The sequence below is a fragment of the Vulpes lagopus genome, chromosome 16, assembly GCF_018345385.1.
Source record: "Vulpes lagopus strain Blue_001 chromosome 16, ASM1834538v1, whole genome shotgun sequence".
Classification (NCBI taxonomy): domain Eukaryota; kingdom Metazoa; phylum Chordata; class Mammalia; order Carnivora; family Canidae; genus Vulpes; species Vulpes lagopus.
The window spans coordinates 52,856,206-52,870,591 of NC_054839.1; the positions used below are offsets into that span (position 1 = coordinate 52,856,206).

General features: G+C 37.6%; 1 protein-coding gene across 1 annotated transcript in view; it reads right to left on the reverse strand.

Annotated features, from left to right (window-relative positions):
* Window positions 1-14,386, reverse strand: part of VWA8 (von Willebrand factor A domain containing 8) — a 342,545-nt gene that overhangs the window by 271,803 nt on the left and 56,356 nt on the right. Inside the window, exons 6-9 of the mRNA XM_041731061.1 lie at window positions 11,631-11,795; window positions 11,266-11,315; window positions 9,987-10,095; window positions 7,666-7,770 (exon numbers count right to left, since the gene is read on the reverse strand). Of these exons, the coding sequence (XP_041586995.1) occupies window positions 7,666-7,770; window positions 9,987-10,095; window positions 11,266-11,315; window positions 11,631-11,795 (429 nt within the window). The remainder of the gene's footprint in view (window positions 1-7,665; window positions 7,771-9,986; window positions 10,096-11,265; window positions 11,316-11,630; window positions 11,796-14,386) is intronic.

Here is a 14,386-nt window from a genome sequence, read left to right on the forward strand (position 1 = left end):
TATGGACCTTTAGTCATTTTTCTATGTTCCTCTTAATTATAAAGGCCAAACAAAATGAAACAATACTAGCTACTTTCTTTAGAAAACTCAACTCCTTAAAGGTATTCTTTAACTCATCTGTATGACTAATTGTTTTTTTTCCTTTAATTCCAGTAGAGTTACATACAGAGTTATATTAGTGTCAAGTGTACAATATAGTGATTCAACACTTCCATACATTAGTCATTGCTCATCATGATCCCCTTCACCTATTTTAACCATCCCCCCTACTCACCTCCCCTCTAATAATCTGTTTGTTCCCTATAGTTAAGAATCTGGTTTTTGGTTAGTCTTTTTTTTTTAGTTGTTCATTTGTTTTGTTTCTTAAGTTCCACATATGAGTGAAATCATATGGAATTTGTCTTTCTCTGACTTATTTCTCTCGTTATACTCTCTAGCTTCACCCATGGCAAGATTTCATTCTCTTTTATGGCTGAATAATAAATATTCCATTGTATATATCACTGCAAGAGTTTGCATTTCCATTAACACTGTACAAGTGTCCTTTTTTCTCCACATCCTCACCAAAACTTGTGGTTCTTGTGTATCTGATTTTAGCCATGTTTACAGATCTGAGGTGATATCTCATTGTGGTCTTGATTTGCGTTTCTCTGATGATGAGTGATTCTGCACATCTTTTCTTTCTTTTTTTTTTTTAAGATTTTATTTATGTATTCATGAGAGACAGAGAGAGAGAGAGAGAAAGAGAGAGAGAGAGAGACAGGCAGAGAGAGAAGCAGGCTCCATGCAAGGAGCCTGATGCAGGACTCGATCCCGGGTCTCCAGGATAATGCCCTGGGCTGCAGGTGGGGCCAAACCGCTGCGTCACCAGGGTTGCCCTGCACATCTTTTCATATGTCTGTTGGTCATCTGTATGTCTTTGCAAAGTATCTGTTCATGTCTTCTGCTCATTTTTTAATTGGATTATTTGTTTTTTTGATGTTGAGTTGTTTATACATCTTGGATAATAACCCTTTATTGAATACATCATTTGCAAATTTCTTACCCCATTAAGTAGTTTGTCTTTTGGTTTTCTTGATTGTTTCCTTTGCTTTGCAAAAGCTTTTTTATTTTGATGTGGTCCCAACAGTTTATTTTTTGCTTTTGTTTCCCTTGCCTCAAGAGACATATCTAGAAAAATGTTGTTATGGCTGATGTCAGAGAAATTACTGGATATGCTCTCTTCTAAGATTTTTATGGTTTCACAACTCACATTTAAGTCCTTAATCCACTTTGAGTTTATTTTTGTATATATGTAAGAAAGTGATCCAGTTTCATTCTTTCACATGTAGCTGTCCAGTTTTCCCAACACTATTTGTTGAAGAGACTATCTTTCTCCCATTGCCTACTGCCTCTTTTGTTGATTAACTGATCATATAATTGTGGGTTTATTTCTGGGCTTTCTATTTTATTCTATCGATCTATGTGTCTATTTCTGTGCCAGTACCATATTGTTTTGATTACAATGGCTTTGTAGTATATCTTTAAATCTGGAATTGTGATCTCAGTTTTTTTCTTCTTTTTCAAGATTGCTTTGGCTATTTGGAGTCTTTCATGATTCCATATAAATTTTAGGGTTTTTTTTTTCTAATCCATGAAATATGCTGTTGGTATGGTGATAGGAATTGCATTAAATTGTAAATTACTGTGAGTAGTATGAACACTTTAACAATATTTGTTTAACTAGCACATGAACACGGAAAATGTTTTCCATTTCTTTGTGTCACCTTCAATTTCTTTCATTAATGTTCTATGGTTTTCAGAGTACAGGTTTTTTGGATTTGGGGTGCAATTGTAAATGGGATTCTCTTAATTTCTATTTCTGCTTCTTTATTATTAGTATATAGATATGCAAAGGATTTCTGGATATTGATTTTCTATCCTGTGAGCTTATTACTGAATTCATTCATCAGTTCTAGCAGTTTTTTGGTGGAGCCTTTAGGATTTTCTCTATATAATATCATGTCATCTGCAAATAATGAAAGTTTTACTTCTTCCTTACCAATATGAATGCCTTTTGCTTCTTTTTGTTGTCTGATTGCTGTGGCTAGGTCTTCCAGTACTATGCTGAATAAAAGTGGCAAAAGTGGACATCCTTGTCATGTTCCTGATATTAGGGGAAAAGTTCTCCATTTTTCACCATGATGTTAGCTATGGGTTTTTCATATACAGTCTTATTATATTCAGGTATATTTCCTCTAAACCCAGTTTGTTAAGGGTTTTTATTATGAACAGATTTGTACTTTGCTAAACACTTTTTCTCTATTGAAATCATCATATGCTTTTTATTCTTTCTCTTATTGATATGATGTATCACATTGATTGATTTGTGAATATTGAATCATCCTTGCATCCCAGGAATAAATCCCACTTGACAGTGGTGGATAATTTTTTAAATATATTGCTGGGGGCTCTCTGTGCCTCCTGGATCTAGGTTTCTGTTTTCTTCCCAGATCAAGAAGTTTTCAGCTATTATCTCTTTAAATATACTTTCTGCCCCCTTTTCTGTCTCTCCTCTTTCTGAGATACCTACAATGCAAATGTTATTATGCCTGATGGTGTTGCTGAGTTCCCTAAGTCTATTTTCATTTTCTATTACTTTTTTCTCTCTCCTGTTCCATTTGATTGCCTTCCATTATTCTGCCCTCCAAGCTGCAGCTATGTTCTTCTGTTTCCTCCAATCTATTATTTATTCCATCTAATGTGTTTTTATTTATTTTTTTCAAAGATTTTACTTATTTATTCATGAGAGACACAGAGGAGAGAGGCAGAGACATAGGCAGAGGGAGAAGCAGGCTCCCTATGGGGAGCCTGATGCAGGATTCAATCCCAGGACCCCAGGATCATGACCTAAACCAAGGCGGATGCTCAACCCTTTAGCCACCCAGATGTCCCATTCACCTAATGTATTTTTAATTTCAGTTATTGAGTTCTTTATCTCTGATTGGTTCTCTTTTGTTTTCTATCCCCTTGGTAAGGGTCTCGCTGAGGTCCTCCACTGTTTTCTCAAGTCCAGTGAGTATCTTTATGACCATTACTTTAAATCTCCACCAAGCATATTACTTATTTTCATTTTACCTCTTTTGCTGTGAATTTGTCCTTTTCTTTCACTTGGGAAATATTCCTCTGTCTCATTTTGTCTAACTCCTGTATCTATTTCCGTGTGTCAGGACAGTCAGCTACATCTCCAGGTCTTGAAAGTAGTGGCCTTAGAAGAGGAGGTTCTACAGTGCTCTGTAATGCAAAGTCTCCTGTTCACCAGAACCTGGCACTTCAGGGGTGTCTTCCATGTGTCTTACATGCATTCTACTGTTATGGCTGAGCCACTTCTGCCTTCAATCCAGTCATTTGCAACAGCTCTCCTTCCCTGTTGTGGACAGGGTTTGATCCCTGTGTTGTAAGTAGACCAATCTGGGGCCACCTTGGGCCAGTCCGGGGCAAGAGTCACTTTGTCAAGGTGCTCATACCTGTTGGAGCTGTTTGCACACTGCCAGGTTTATGGCATCACTTTGGGTGTGCTCTGGTCATGATATATAGGAGGGGGTGTGTCCAAAGAATGCAGGGGCAGGGCACACTGTTAGCAAGTTAGGTAGGTTGTGTTAGTGCTACACTAGTTCATGTAGTCCATCTGAGGGATGGGGAGAGAAATGGTAGCTGCCAGCATTTTTGTCTTGGAGAAGTCTCCCAAGGATCCCTGTTTCTCCACCACATGCTCTGAAATTAGTAACCAAATCTTCCTCCCATTTACCTCAGTATTTTTCAAACTGCTATTTCTATGTTGTATTTCAACTGTTATGCTATCTTTTTAAGGGTGGGTCTCAGACTGCTATTAGCCTCCCAGAGCCCAGCCCATAGATTTTCAAAGTGCCAGGTGTTAAGCCCCACTAATTGTAAGAACTCACAAAATTCAGCAACTCTGGTTTTCAAAGCCAAATGTTACAGAGATGCATCTTTCCAGTCCAGGTCTCCATACCTGGGGGACCTGGTATTAAGAGCCTGTACTTTCCCCCTGAGTCCAGTGTGTCCCTGGACCCACAGACAGTTCCCCAGGTACATTTACCTCCTGATCACATCTCCACCTTTCCTACCCACTTTGATGTGGCCTCTTCCCCGTATTTAGCTGTCGAGAGTCTGCTCTGCCAATCTTTAGGTTGTTTTCTGGGTTATTTACACTGATGTGGGTGTTATCTAGTTGTATCCATGGGACAAAATGCCCTTAGCATTTTCCTACTCCACCATCTTCACTGGAAATCTAATTTGTGTAACTAGTTTTGAAATCAGAGATCAGAAACACATCAAAGTGGCTTCCTTATAAAAATAAATACCTTTGTTTATAACTGAATTTTCTAGGCACTGAATATCTTCTCTCAGTTGTATCACAAAAGAGTCCACATTGCTTCATTTTATCAGACTTTGCCATGACATTTTCTTCATCCCTGACTATTTACCCTTGTTCCTCAGGCACTGAGCACTGTGCTGATGGGCATCCAGGGAGCACATCTGGAATCACAGCCTCTTTCTTAAACACTACATGCTCTATTTCAATGACCAATGCCAACTTAGTTCAGATGTTGGTTAAATCAAAGATGAATTCTAGTTTTTTCAGTGCCTAGAATACAACTTAAAGTAAACTATATTTTTCCCTTTCTTCATTATGCTAATTTAGATTTTTTCCCCAAATATACTTCGTAGCATCTATAAGGAAGAGCTTTTTATTAGTTTTAAAAAACTTACTAAAGTACCTAGAATCTACTTCTGATTTCTCACTATCACTAGCTACATAGAGAATACTTTTTTTTTCTGTATTCCCTTTGTAGATTTTGGGATAGGGAAGAAACAAATACTACTCCATTTGCTTAAGGTGGTAAAATCTTGGCCTCCAGAAAATGAAGGGCCTACACATACAGGCAAGAGCTTAGTGTTCACGTTCTACCTACTGCTTAGAAATCTGTTCCTTAATCCAAAGTGCAAAGAAAAACAAAAACTATCTTTCATAAAAAGGAATTAATTTGGGTAAGTCAATAAATCTCTGCCAAGAGTCAACATGTCTAAATATATTGTTATAAATTATGACTGGTCCTTTAGAAAACACTACCATTAAACTATACAATGAGGAAACTATGCCATGCATATTTTGAAAGAAAATCATGCTCCATATATTATGAACCACATACGATAAAAAATAAGAGTTTCATTAGTTTAAATAACAGGTGTATAACAATTTCCATAGTTTAATATAAAGGACTCACTTTTCAAGTTAATAATTTAAGTTATAGGCAGATAAATTTTACCTTAGTGTCATATAGTTATATTTGTTTTTTAAATTTATTTATTTTGAAACAAGGTGTAGTGAACATTCACTTTATAAAATATTTTATCTTGAAATAACTTCAAAGTTACAGGAAAGTTGCAGGACACAGTTGTTCGAAGAATGTCTCTTTTGCCTTCACTCAGATTTCTCAATGATTACCATTGTAGCACATTTATTCCCTCCTTCCTCCCTCCAGCAGCACCTCCAAACCCATTATCATTGGTATTTTTCTGAACCATTGAGGAGCAAGCTGCAGATATGATGCTTCATCACCCCTAAACATTCTAGTTCATATTTCCTAAAACAAGAACTCGGGACAACATAATCACCACATAAGCTTCAGATCAGGAAATCATTTTAATAGAACACTGCTATCCAATCCACAGACTGTATTCAAGTTTAACCAACTGTGCCAACAACGTAACTTTTTCCTATCTGGTCCAGAATCCAATGCAGTGCACATGTTGCATCTAGCTGTCATATCTCTTTAGTCTCTTTCAATCTGAAGTAGTTCTTTAGCTTTTTTGTCTTTTATGGACTGGAGAATTCTGAATAATACAGGCCTTTCATTAGGTAAGATGGCCCTCAACCTAGGTCTATACCATACTTTCTCATGGCCAAACTCATAAGATGAATCTTTACCCAGAATGTCCCTGAAATGAGGCTGAACTCTTCTCAGCTCAACACTCAGGAGGGACACAATGTCAGTTTGTTCCACCTGGTCAAGTTGCTGTTTACCATAAAAGGATAATTTTCTTCTTTTGTAATCAACTGAGTATTTTGGTAAGAGATATTCTTATATTACATCAACATCCTATTCTTTTTGTAATGATATTTATTTATTTATTTATTTATTTATTTATTTATTTATTTATTTATTTATAAGAAAGAGAGAGAACATTAGTGGGGGGAGAGAGAGAATCTCAAGCAGAGGCCCCCTGAATGTGGAGTACGATGCGGGGCTCAATCTCACAACCCTGAGATTATTGCCTGAGCTGAAATCAAGAGTTGGATGCTTAACTGACTGCACCACTCAGGTGCCCCAATATCCTATTCTTCATAGAACATCCACTCACCAGCTTTAAAATCTTTGATGAAAAAAAAAAAAAAATCTTTGATGACTCCTGCCTAAATCAGCTACCACTGGTGGTTGCCAAATGGTGGTTTTCTGTTTATATAATTTCTTTTGCATTCATTCAAGAAATTTTTCTTCTCCCTCTTATATTTATTTATTCACTTAGATCAATATGAATTTTGGGACTCCTATTTTGTTCGATGGTTTATAATTAGTTGTTACCATTGTTTATTTTGAGGCTAAACTTATCCTCCATTTTAGCCAACAGAAGGCACTTCAAGCTGGCTCCTCTGTCACTTTGGCATATTAACATCATTTGTGAAACATTTCCTTACTTTCTGGTACAGTAAGACGATCCAGGTTCATTTCATTTTGTACTTTCTCTGTGCTAAGCCCTGAACCAGCTCTATGTCCTAGGAGTCCTGATTCCTTTTAGGAAGCGTGGTATTTAGAAACCGAGGTCTCGGGATCCCTGGGTGGCGCAGCGGTTTGGCAACTGCCTTTGGCCCAGGCCGCGATCCTGGAGACCCGGGATCGAATCCCACGTCGGGCTCCCAGTGCATGGAGCCTGCTTCTCCCTCTGCCTGTGTCTCTGCCTCTCTCTCTCTATCTATCATAAATTTAAAAAAAAAAAAAAATTAAAAAATTAAAAAATAGAAACCGAGGTCTCAGCACTTGGCATGATCATTGCCACTGGAGTGTCAGATTTTAGGCGTTCTTAGAGGACAAAGCTAAAAAATATGTGTCTGTATTCACAAATACACTGTATCTATTACTCTGTTTAGATATATTGAAAAAAAGATGAGTTCATTCTAATTCCTCCAATTCCAATTTAACACCTCAGGAGTCTTTCTTCCCCTCTTCCTTTCTATATTTATAAATTCTAATTTCAACGGTAAGAAACACAGCTCTTATAATCCTCAATATATTCACTCACTCAACTGATTTACTTATTTGTTAAATGTAGCTAATGTCCCAGCCACACCAACTACTTCTGTACTTGTTTCCCTATCACTGCCATTCCCATGCCTTCATGCCTGGAAAAAAGAGAGGGAAAAGCAAGGGAAGGCAAAGGAAAGGAAAAAAGATGGAAAGTGAAAAGTAGTAAGGGATAAAAGGGAGAAATGAGAAGAAGGGAAAAGAAGGGAGGAGAAGAGACAATGGAAAAGGAAAGGAAAGTGAAACAGATACGCATTTTTTTTAATTTAAATTCAAGTTAGTTAAAATATAAGACACTTACTTTTAAAACACCTTCCACAGCCATCTTCCCTTCATGTCCCAGTAAAATAGTGTATGGGTAAACCCACTGGATTGCATGTTTGATTGACATCATAGGAAAAGAATCCTATTTAGGAGCAAAAATGCATAGGAATGAGGAATATCTAAAATAATCACAGAAAATTGATCTGAAATACATATAAGACATTGAAATTCCCTATAAACAATAACCAACAAGTTTCTCATGTTTTCTAGAAGACTACACAAGTAAATACTCATTACTTCCTCTTCTCTTCCTGTTCCACACCCTTTCCCTGGGTAAGCTCACCCACTCCCACCTTTCAGCTGCCATCTATCTGTTAATGGCTCCCATGTCTCTGCCTCTGATCCTGACCTCTTTCCTAAGCTCTAGACTTGAACTCTCAATTGCCCAGATGTGACTCTAGATTTTCCATTGACTCCCATTCAGCATATCTGAAACTAGAAGTCTGAACACATTTCCCTACCCTACTCACCCCAAAGTAGCTTCTCCTTCACTTTTATTCCAAATCTGAGTTAGTCTCATTCACATGTACTTAGCTTCACAGTTATAACTGTAAGTTAGAAGTACTTGTAACTCTAAAAACTTTCTTCCAAATCAAACTGTCTTCCCAATTCTGTTCACTCTACTTTCAGAAGTCTATTAACAAGGACAATTAGAGAAATTTCAGTATAGGTTGTCTATTAGATGATATTGTAGAATTACTATTAACATGATGAGGGGTATGATTAACAGTTCTGGTTATAAGAAGAACATTCTACAGAATTCTTACAAGTTGCACACTGAAGTTTATAAGAATACTGACCACAATTTACTTTTTTTTTTTTTTAATTTTTATTTATTTATGATAGTCACACAGAGAGAGAGAAAGAGAGGCAGAGACACAGGCAGAGGGAGAAGCAGGCTCCATGCAGGGAGCCCGACATGGGATTCGATCCCGGGTCTCCAGGATCACGCTCTGGGCCAAAGGCAGGCGCCAAACCGCTGCGCCACCCAGGGATCCCCCACAATTTACTTTTAAATGGTTCAGAAAAAAAGAGAAAGCATTCAAATGTGGCAATATGCTAAAAATTGGTGATTCTAGTTGAAGGCACTGCGGATGTTCATTTTACTATTTGTGAACTTTTTTTTTTTTTTAGATTTGAGAATTGTAAAAATAAAAAGTTCCAAGCAAAAACAAAAAGAAGGAAAAGTGAAAGACATGCTAAACAGGAAGAGGGAAGCTGTTCTAAATATATAAAACAGGGTAAACAATACCTGTAAAACCTAACTCAGTCTCAGGAGACATAAATGAATAGCAACAACAGTTTAAAAATAAATGTCTTGTCCTGGTAGTATTCCTACTACCTGGGATGATGCTCTCCTTAGCAGAATCTCTCCTGTTTGCTCCTTATGCCACCATGCTCTCCCCATCCCTCCTCCCTGCCAGCAGAGGTATCATCCTCCAACATATATCTGATTACTATACACTTCATCTACTTAATATCTCATGGGCCACTTCTTTCACCCCATAAAATCCAGAAGCTGCACTCACCATGCCAAACACTTGACAATAAAGTTCTAACCTCTCTCTCTTCACCATACACACTTGCTCTAGTAATACAACTCAGCATTCTTCAAACATACCAAGTCCTTTTGTGATTCAATACCTTTTTAAGTGCTGTGCCTCCTGCATGGAGGGCATTTCCACCACTCCTGACACAGCTCTCACGACCTCTGGTAAACTGTAGTGGACAATGTTAATGCTCCACCAAACATCTCAGATCTGTTTTTATCCTTTCTGAATCTCTCACCTTTCCCTTTCAACAGCCAACAGCTGCAGGGCTTTTAAAGAAGACTGCTCTTGAACTCCTGAAGCCAGCTTTGCTACAGGCCGAGAGCAGCTAGCGCCTGGAAATTTGTGTCCCTTGCAATGACCACTGAGTAATGACTCCTGGTTCCTGAGGGTGAAAATACCAGCTCCCTGCCTCACGTAGGAGCAAGTGTGAGGCACAGCTTAGACTACAATATGCCTCTGCAAGCTCTTCATGCCTCTTCAGGTGGAGTCCTCCTTCCCCCTGTGGAACTTTTAGCTGAGTTGCTGTCTACCTTCCCTCCTCCAAGGCTGGAAGCTCTTTAAGGGCTCAGGGCATGTTGCTGGTCTCTGTCCAGTTTACTGCGCTACAGCCAATTAATTGCAGGTCTTATAATATTTATAGAAGAATATGACATGGCAAACTGAAGTGATTAATCCCCAAGGATTAACTTTTAAATATTCTTCACCACATTTGGGTATACAAGTCATTAATATATTTTATACATACCAGGATTTGAACTGCAGCTGGTAAACTATCTAAAGGAAAATCTGGAAGTCCAAGAGTAGAAGATTCTTGGGAACAAAGAGTGGTGGCAAAGGACAGGAGCTGAGAAATTCTAGGGGAAAAAATAAAGTGATGTTAAATGTTATTCTAATAGTTTTAATATATAAAATGTGTTTATTTTTAAAATGTAAAATGGCTGAGCCAATTTAATCTAAAAGATGACACTAACTATTAAATTCTCAAGAAACAACAGCTTCGGGAACCCTGGGTGGCACAGCGGTTTGGCGCCTGCCTTTGGCCCAGGGCGCGATCCTGGAGACCCGGGATCGAATCCCACGTCGGGCTCCCGGTGCATGGAGCCTGCTTCTCCCTCTGCCTGTGTCTCTGCCTCTCTCTCTCTCTCTCTGTGACTATCATAAATAAAAAAATAAATAAATTAAAAAAAAAAAAAAAAAAAAGAAACAACAGCTTCATGTTATAATATTCCATTTAAACTTCAGAAGCTGATTAGATACACAGGTATATTTCTTATTTAAAAGATTATTTTTGTTTATTTATTTGAGAGAAAGAAAGAGAGAAAAAGCAGAAGTGGGAGCAGAGGCAAAGGGAGAGAGGGAGAAGCACCCTGCTGAGCAGGGAGCCCAATGCAGGGCTTGATCTTGGGGGCTTGATCCCAGGACCCCAAGATCATGACTTGAGCTGAAGGCAGATGCTTAACCACTGAGCCATCCAGGTGCCCCCAGACAGATTTCTTAAATATGACAATGTGTGAGGTTTTTCACAACCTGGCCCAAATTTATCCTGCCAACCTCCCCTCCCACCCTTCCTCATCCAAACCTGAATCCCAGCCACCAGGAGCTTTTTATAGCCTCAAGAACAAGGCATGCACTCTCATATCCCATGTTTTAAAAATAACTTCTTAGAATTCCTTACTTCCATTCTTTATCTGGCAAAAGCATACTCATTCTTTAGAACCCATCTCAAATGCCAATGTCTTTTTGAAATTAAGACGCTTACTATACAATATTAAATGAATATATTTCCATATCTTTAAACTCCACTAAGTCTTGTTTCTTGCCTTCAAGAATCATGTCTTATTAACCTTATCATTGGTACTTACCACGGCTACTGAAAAATTCTCCAAAGAACAGTTGTTGAATGGATGAATTAATCAGTCAATCAACGTGCAAAACAAACGAATTCAATGTTAAGTGTCCAGATATTTTTAAGAGTCTGTGTGTGTATGGGTGTCTCTGGATATGTGTGTAACTGAAATACTTACTTCTCAGCAGAGACACTGGCTCCAACTGAATATAACAGTTTAAGTTGGTCCTAAAATAACACAAAAACATCAAATCAATAAGGAATGTAACAGACTAAATGCAAAATTTTATAGAAACATTTCAAACTTTGAATGGACACTAGTAATAGCAAAAAAAAATAATTTCTTGATACTTTTTAATCCATCAGATAAATAACACCACAATATTTTTTCTTCCTAGTTTCTGGAGATTTTCTTTACCTTATATCTTTTTCTCTCCATTAACTAAGGAAAGTGACATACAAACACAGTAACATTTTTATAAAAGTAAACAAATATAAATAGAAAAGGTACTTTAAAAATAAGTGATCCTTGTTCATACATACCTTAAAGGGCAGATAATAAATATCTCTGGCCTGAAATCGAGAACGGAGAGGGGGATCTAATGGATTCCCAGAGTACTTAGGCACCGGCAAGCCCAAGGCAATGACTCGGAAGTTTTCACTAACCCGAACAATCTTCCAAGCATCCAACTCTGTTTTGGTATGATCCTGAAAGAAAGAGATCAAAACTTACAGCATAAATGATGCAGATTACAACTGCAAGAGCTGCCAGGCTAAGGACTTTAGGCCCTGATTGCTGAGTAAATTGGAGAACCACCTCAAAACCAAACTGTCAAGGAAGGGAGCAAAGTGAAATCGGGATCACAGTGCCAGGGAAGGCTCACAACATGAAGACTAGTGTTGAACAGAGAAGCAGCTAATACATCAAGGAACAAAGGCAATGTAGGTCAGATCTCTAAGCTGGAGTCATTAACACAGAGAAACTGAGTGGGGAGGGTAAGGAAAAATATACTGATTCAGACCAGAGGATGTAAAAAGGTAGTCCTAGAAGCACTGACCACTCACTGGTAGAGCAGACACTGCCCATGGACCTCAAATAGACAACCAGGGTTATAGGTCTATTTCTGCCAAGGTATATTAATAGTAACAACTAACAGGTATTGAAAAGTCACCATGTGGTTAAGTACTTTTGATGAATTTTGTTCATTTAAATTTACCAGAATGTAAATGAACATTTAATTCCTTTTTAAGGATGAACAACCTGACATTCAAAGGAATTCTATAACTTGCTCATGGTCCTGCAATGATATGGTGGAGTTGAGACTGGAAACGATACAGGGTTTTGCGTTACAATTCCTGGTTCTAGCATTTGGCGTAAATTCTAATGAAGTGACCAAGAGCATGTTATTATACCCTCTGACCCTCAGCTTTGTCATCAATAAAATGGGAACAATATCACCAACATTACAGTGGCTATTAGGAAAACTAAAACTGAGAGTGTATGTGGAAGTAACTGGCCCAAAGGAGGCCCCTGTTAGATGGCATCCTTTCTCTCTCTGCCTGACCCCATCAATGGCTCTTCACTGTCCTCAGCTATACAGCTTACAAAGCTTATATGAATGTGCATACCCTCAGCTTTCAGCCTATCTTCAGGGGGTGCAGCCCATTTGACAGTGTAGAAACTCTTCACATGACACTCAACACTTTTCCTGGCTCAATTCATGTCTGATTCTCTCAGTCTCAGCAACTATTGCACACCCACCCCTCAGCCTGCCTTCCTGGCCCTGTGCTCCAGCCCCATCTCACAACTGTGGCTCTCCAGATACATGCTGCTTCACCAACACTGCTCCACTTGCTTGAAAGATCCTTTTCACTTTGCACAGCATAAACACAGGTATCATTTAAAGCTTAGCACAAACAACATTATCGCTAAACTGGACCCTCCCTCCATTAGAACCATTTTTGTACCCTCCACTGCATCGTATGCAAGCTTTTATCATACATGTGTGCACTGACTTCTGTTCATTACTACCCCATGCTGGATCCAAGCTCTTGAGAGGACTTATCTCTTAAACATAAAAGGACAAATCTCTGTTGATTGCATGAAATAATTTAAAAACATAATGAACAATTATTTTAAGCATAGCCAACATTATGACCCTACTTGAAGTAACAAGGCTAACAGTGATGCTATGTCGCATGCACTAGAAAACAAGAGTCAGGATCTAACCCTGCTGAGAAACAACCAAAAGAATCAAACCATAACAATCCTCAGAGAGCTGAATATTTTTATTTTCCACTTACCCAAAAAAACAATCATGATATAAATAAAATTTATAAAAGTGGAATGTATCTATTTCCATAATAACAAAATTCTACTACAATTGCCTCTATGAAATCATTAAAATTTTGAGGTATTCAGATTTAGTATGCTAGAAATAGATGAAACTTAAATGATGGTGTTGAAATCTTTTTATCACAGAAATTGTCTTAGGGTGGTGGTTTTTTGTGAAGGATCTTGCCTTCATATTCTACGAGATTTTTATGAGACAGATTCTTTAAATATAGAAATGACATTTATCAATGAAAATTAAGTATTTATACTGATATTTACATTGGGAAAAGACAATGTACTATATCCTTCTCAGTAACAAGCACTCCTTGTATATACTAAAACCCTCTGCACCCTGTATCTCAAACTTTTGTCCAAAGTAATATGTTCAATAACTTTGCACAAAATTCGAACACAAATAAAGAATATATCACACTTCTCATTGTGAAGTAACTGCTATACTTAAGAATAAAAGGTCCCATATCTGAGTATTCTTTTCCAAATCATTTACTAAAAATGACAAATAGCTATAGGGGCAAATAACAGTTCTCTTTTAATTAGAAAGTATCTAAAGAGAAAATGTTCTGCCTAGCATCTACCTACTTGAAAAATAATATAAATGACTATTCTCATATTTATTCATATTACTTATAAAATATTAATTAAAATCTAAAAAAATTAAATAAATGAATAATAAACATGTCTTTCATTTCAGTAAATTAACTCTAACAATATGAATGAATGAATTTAACTTTTATTACTGATTAAATCCTCAACTATCCTCTTCTAATTATATTCATATGATATCATCTTCAGAGAGATCCAAAACAAGACAGCTATGCCTCACAGTGAAGACACCATCTAGAGACTCTTCTAAACAGTAAAGAAACAGACTGGTGATGGTTAGCAAGACAGGTTTCTCAGAAAACAAACTCACACAGAGGGAATGAAAAAGAGCTATTTCTGG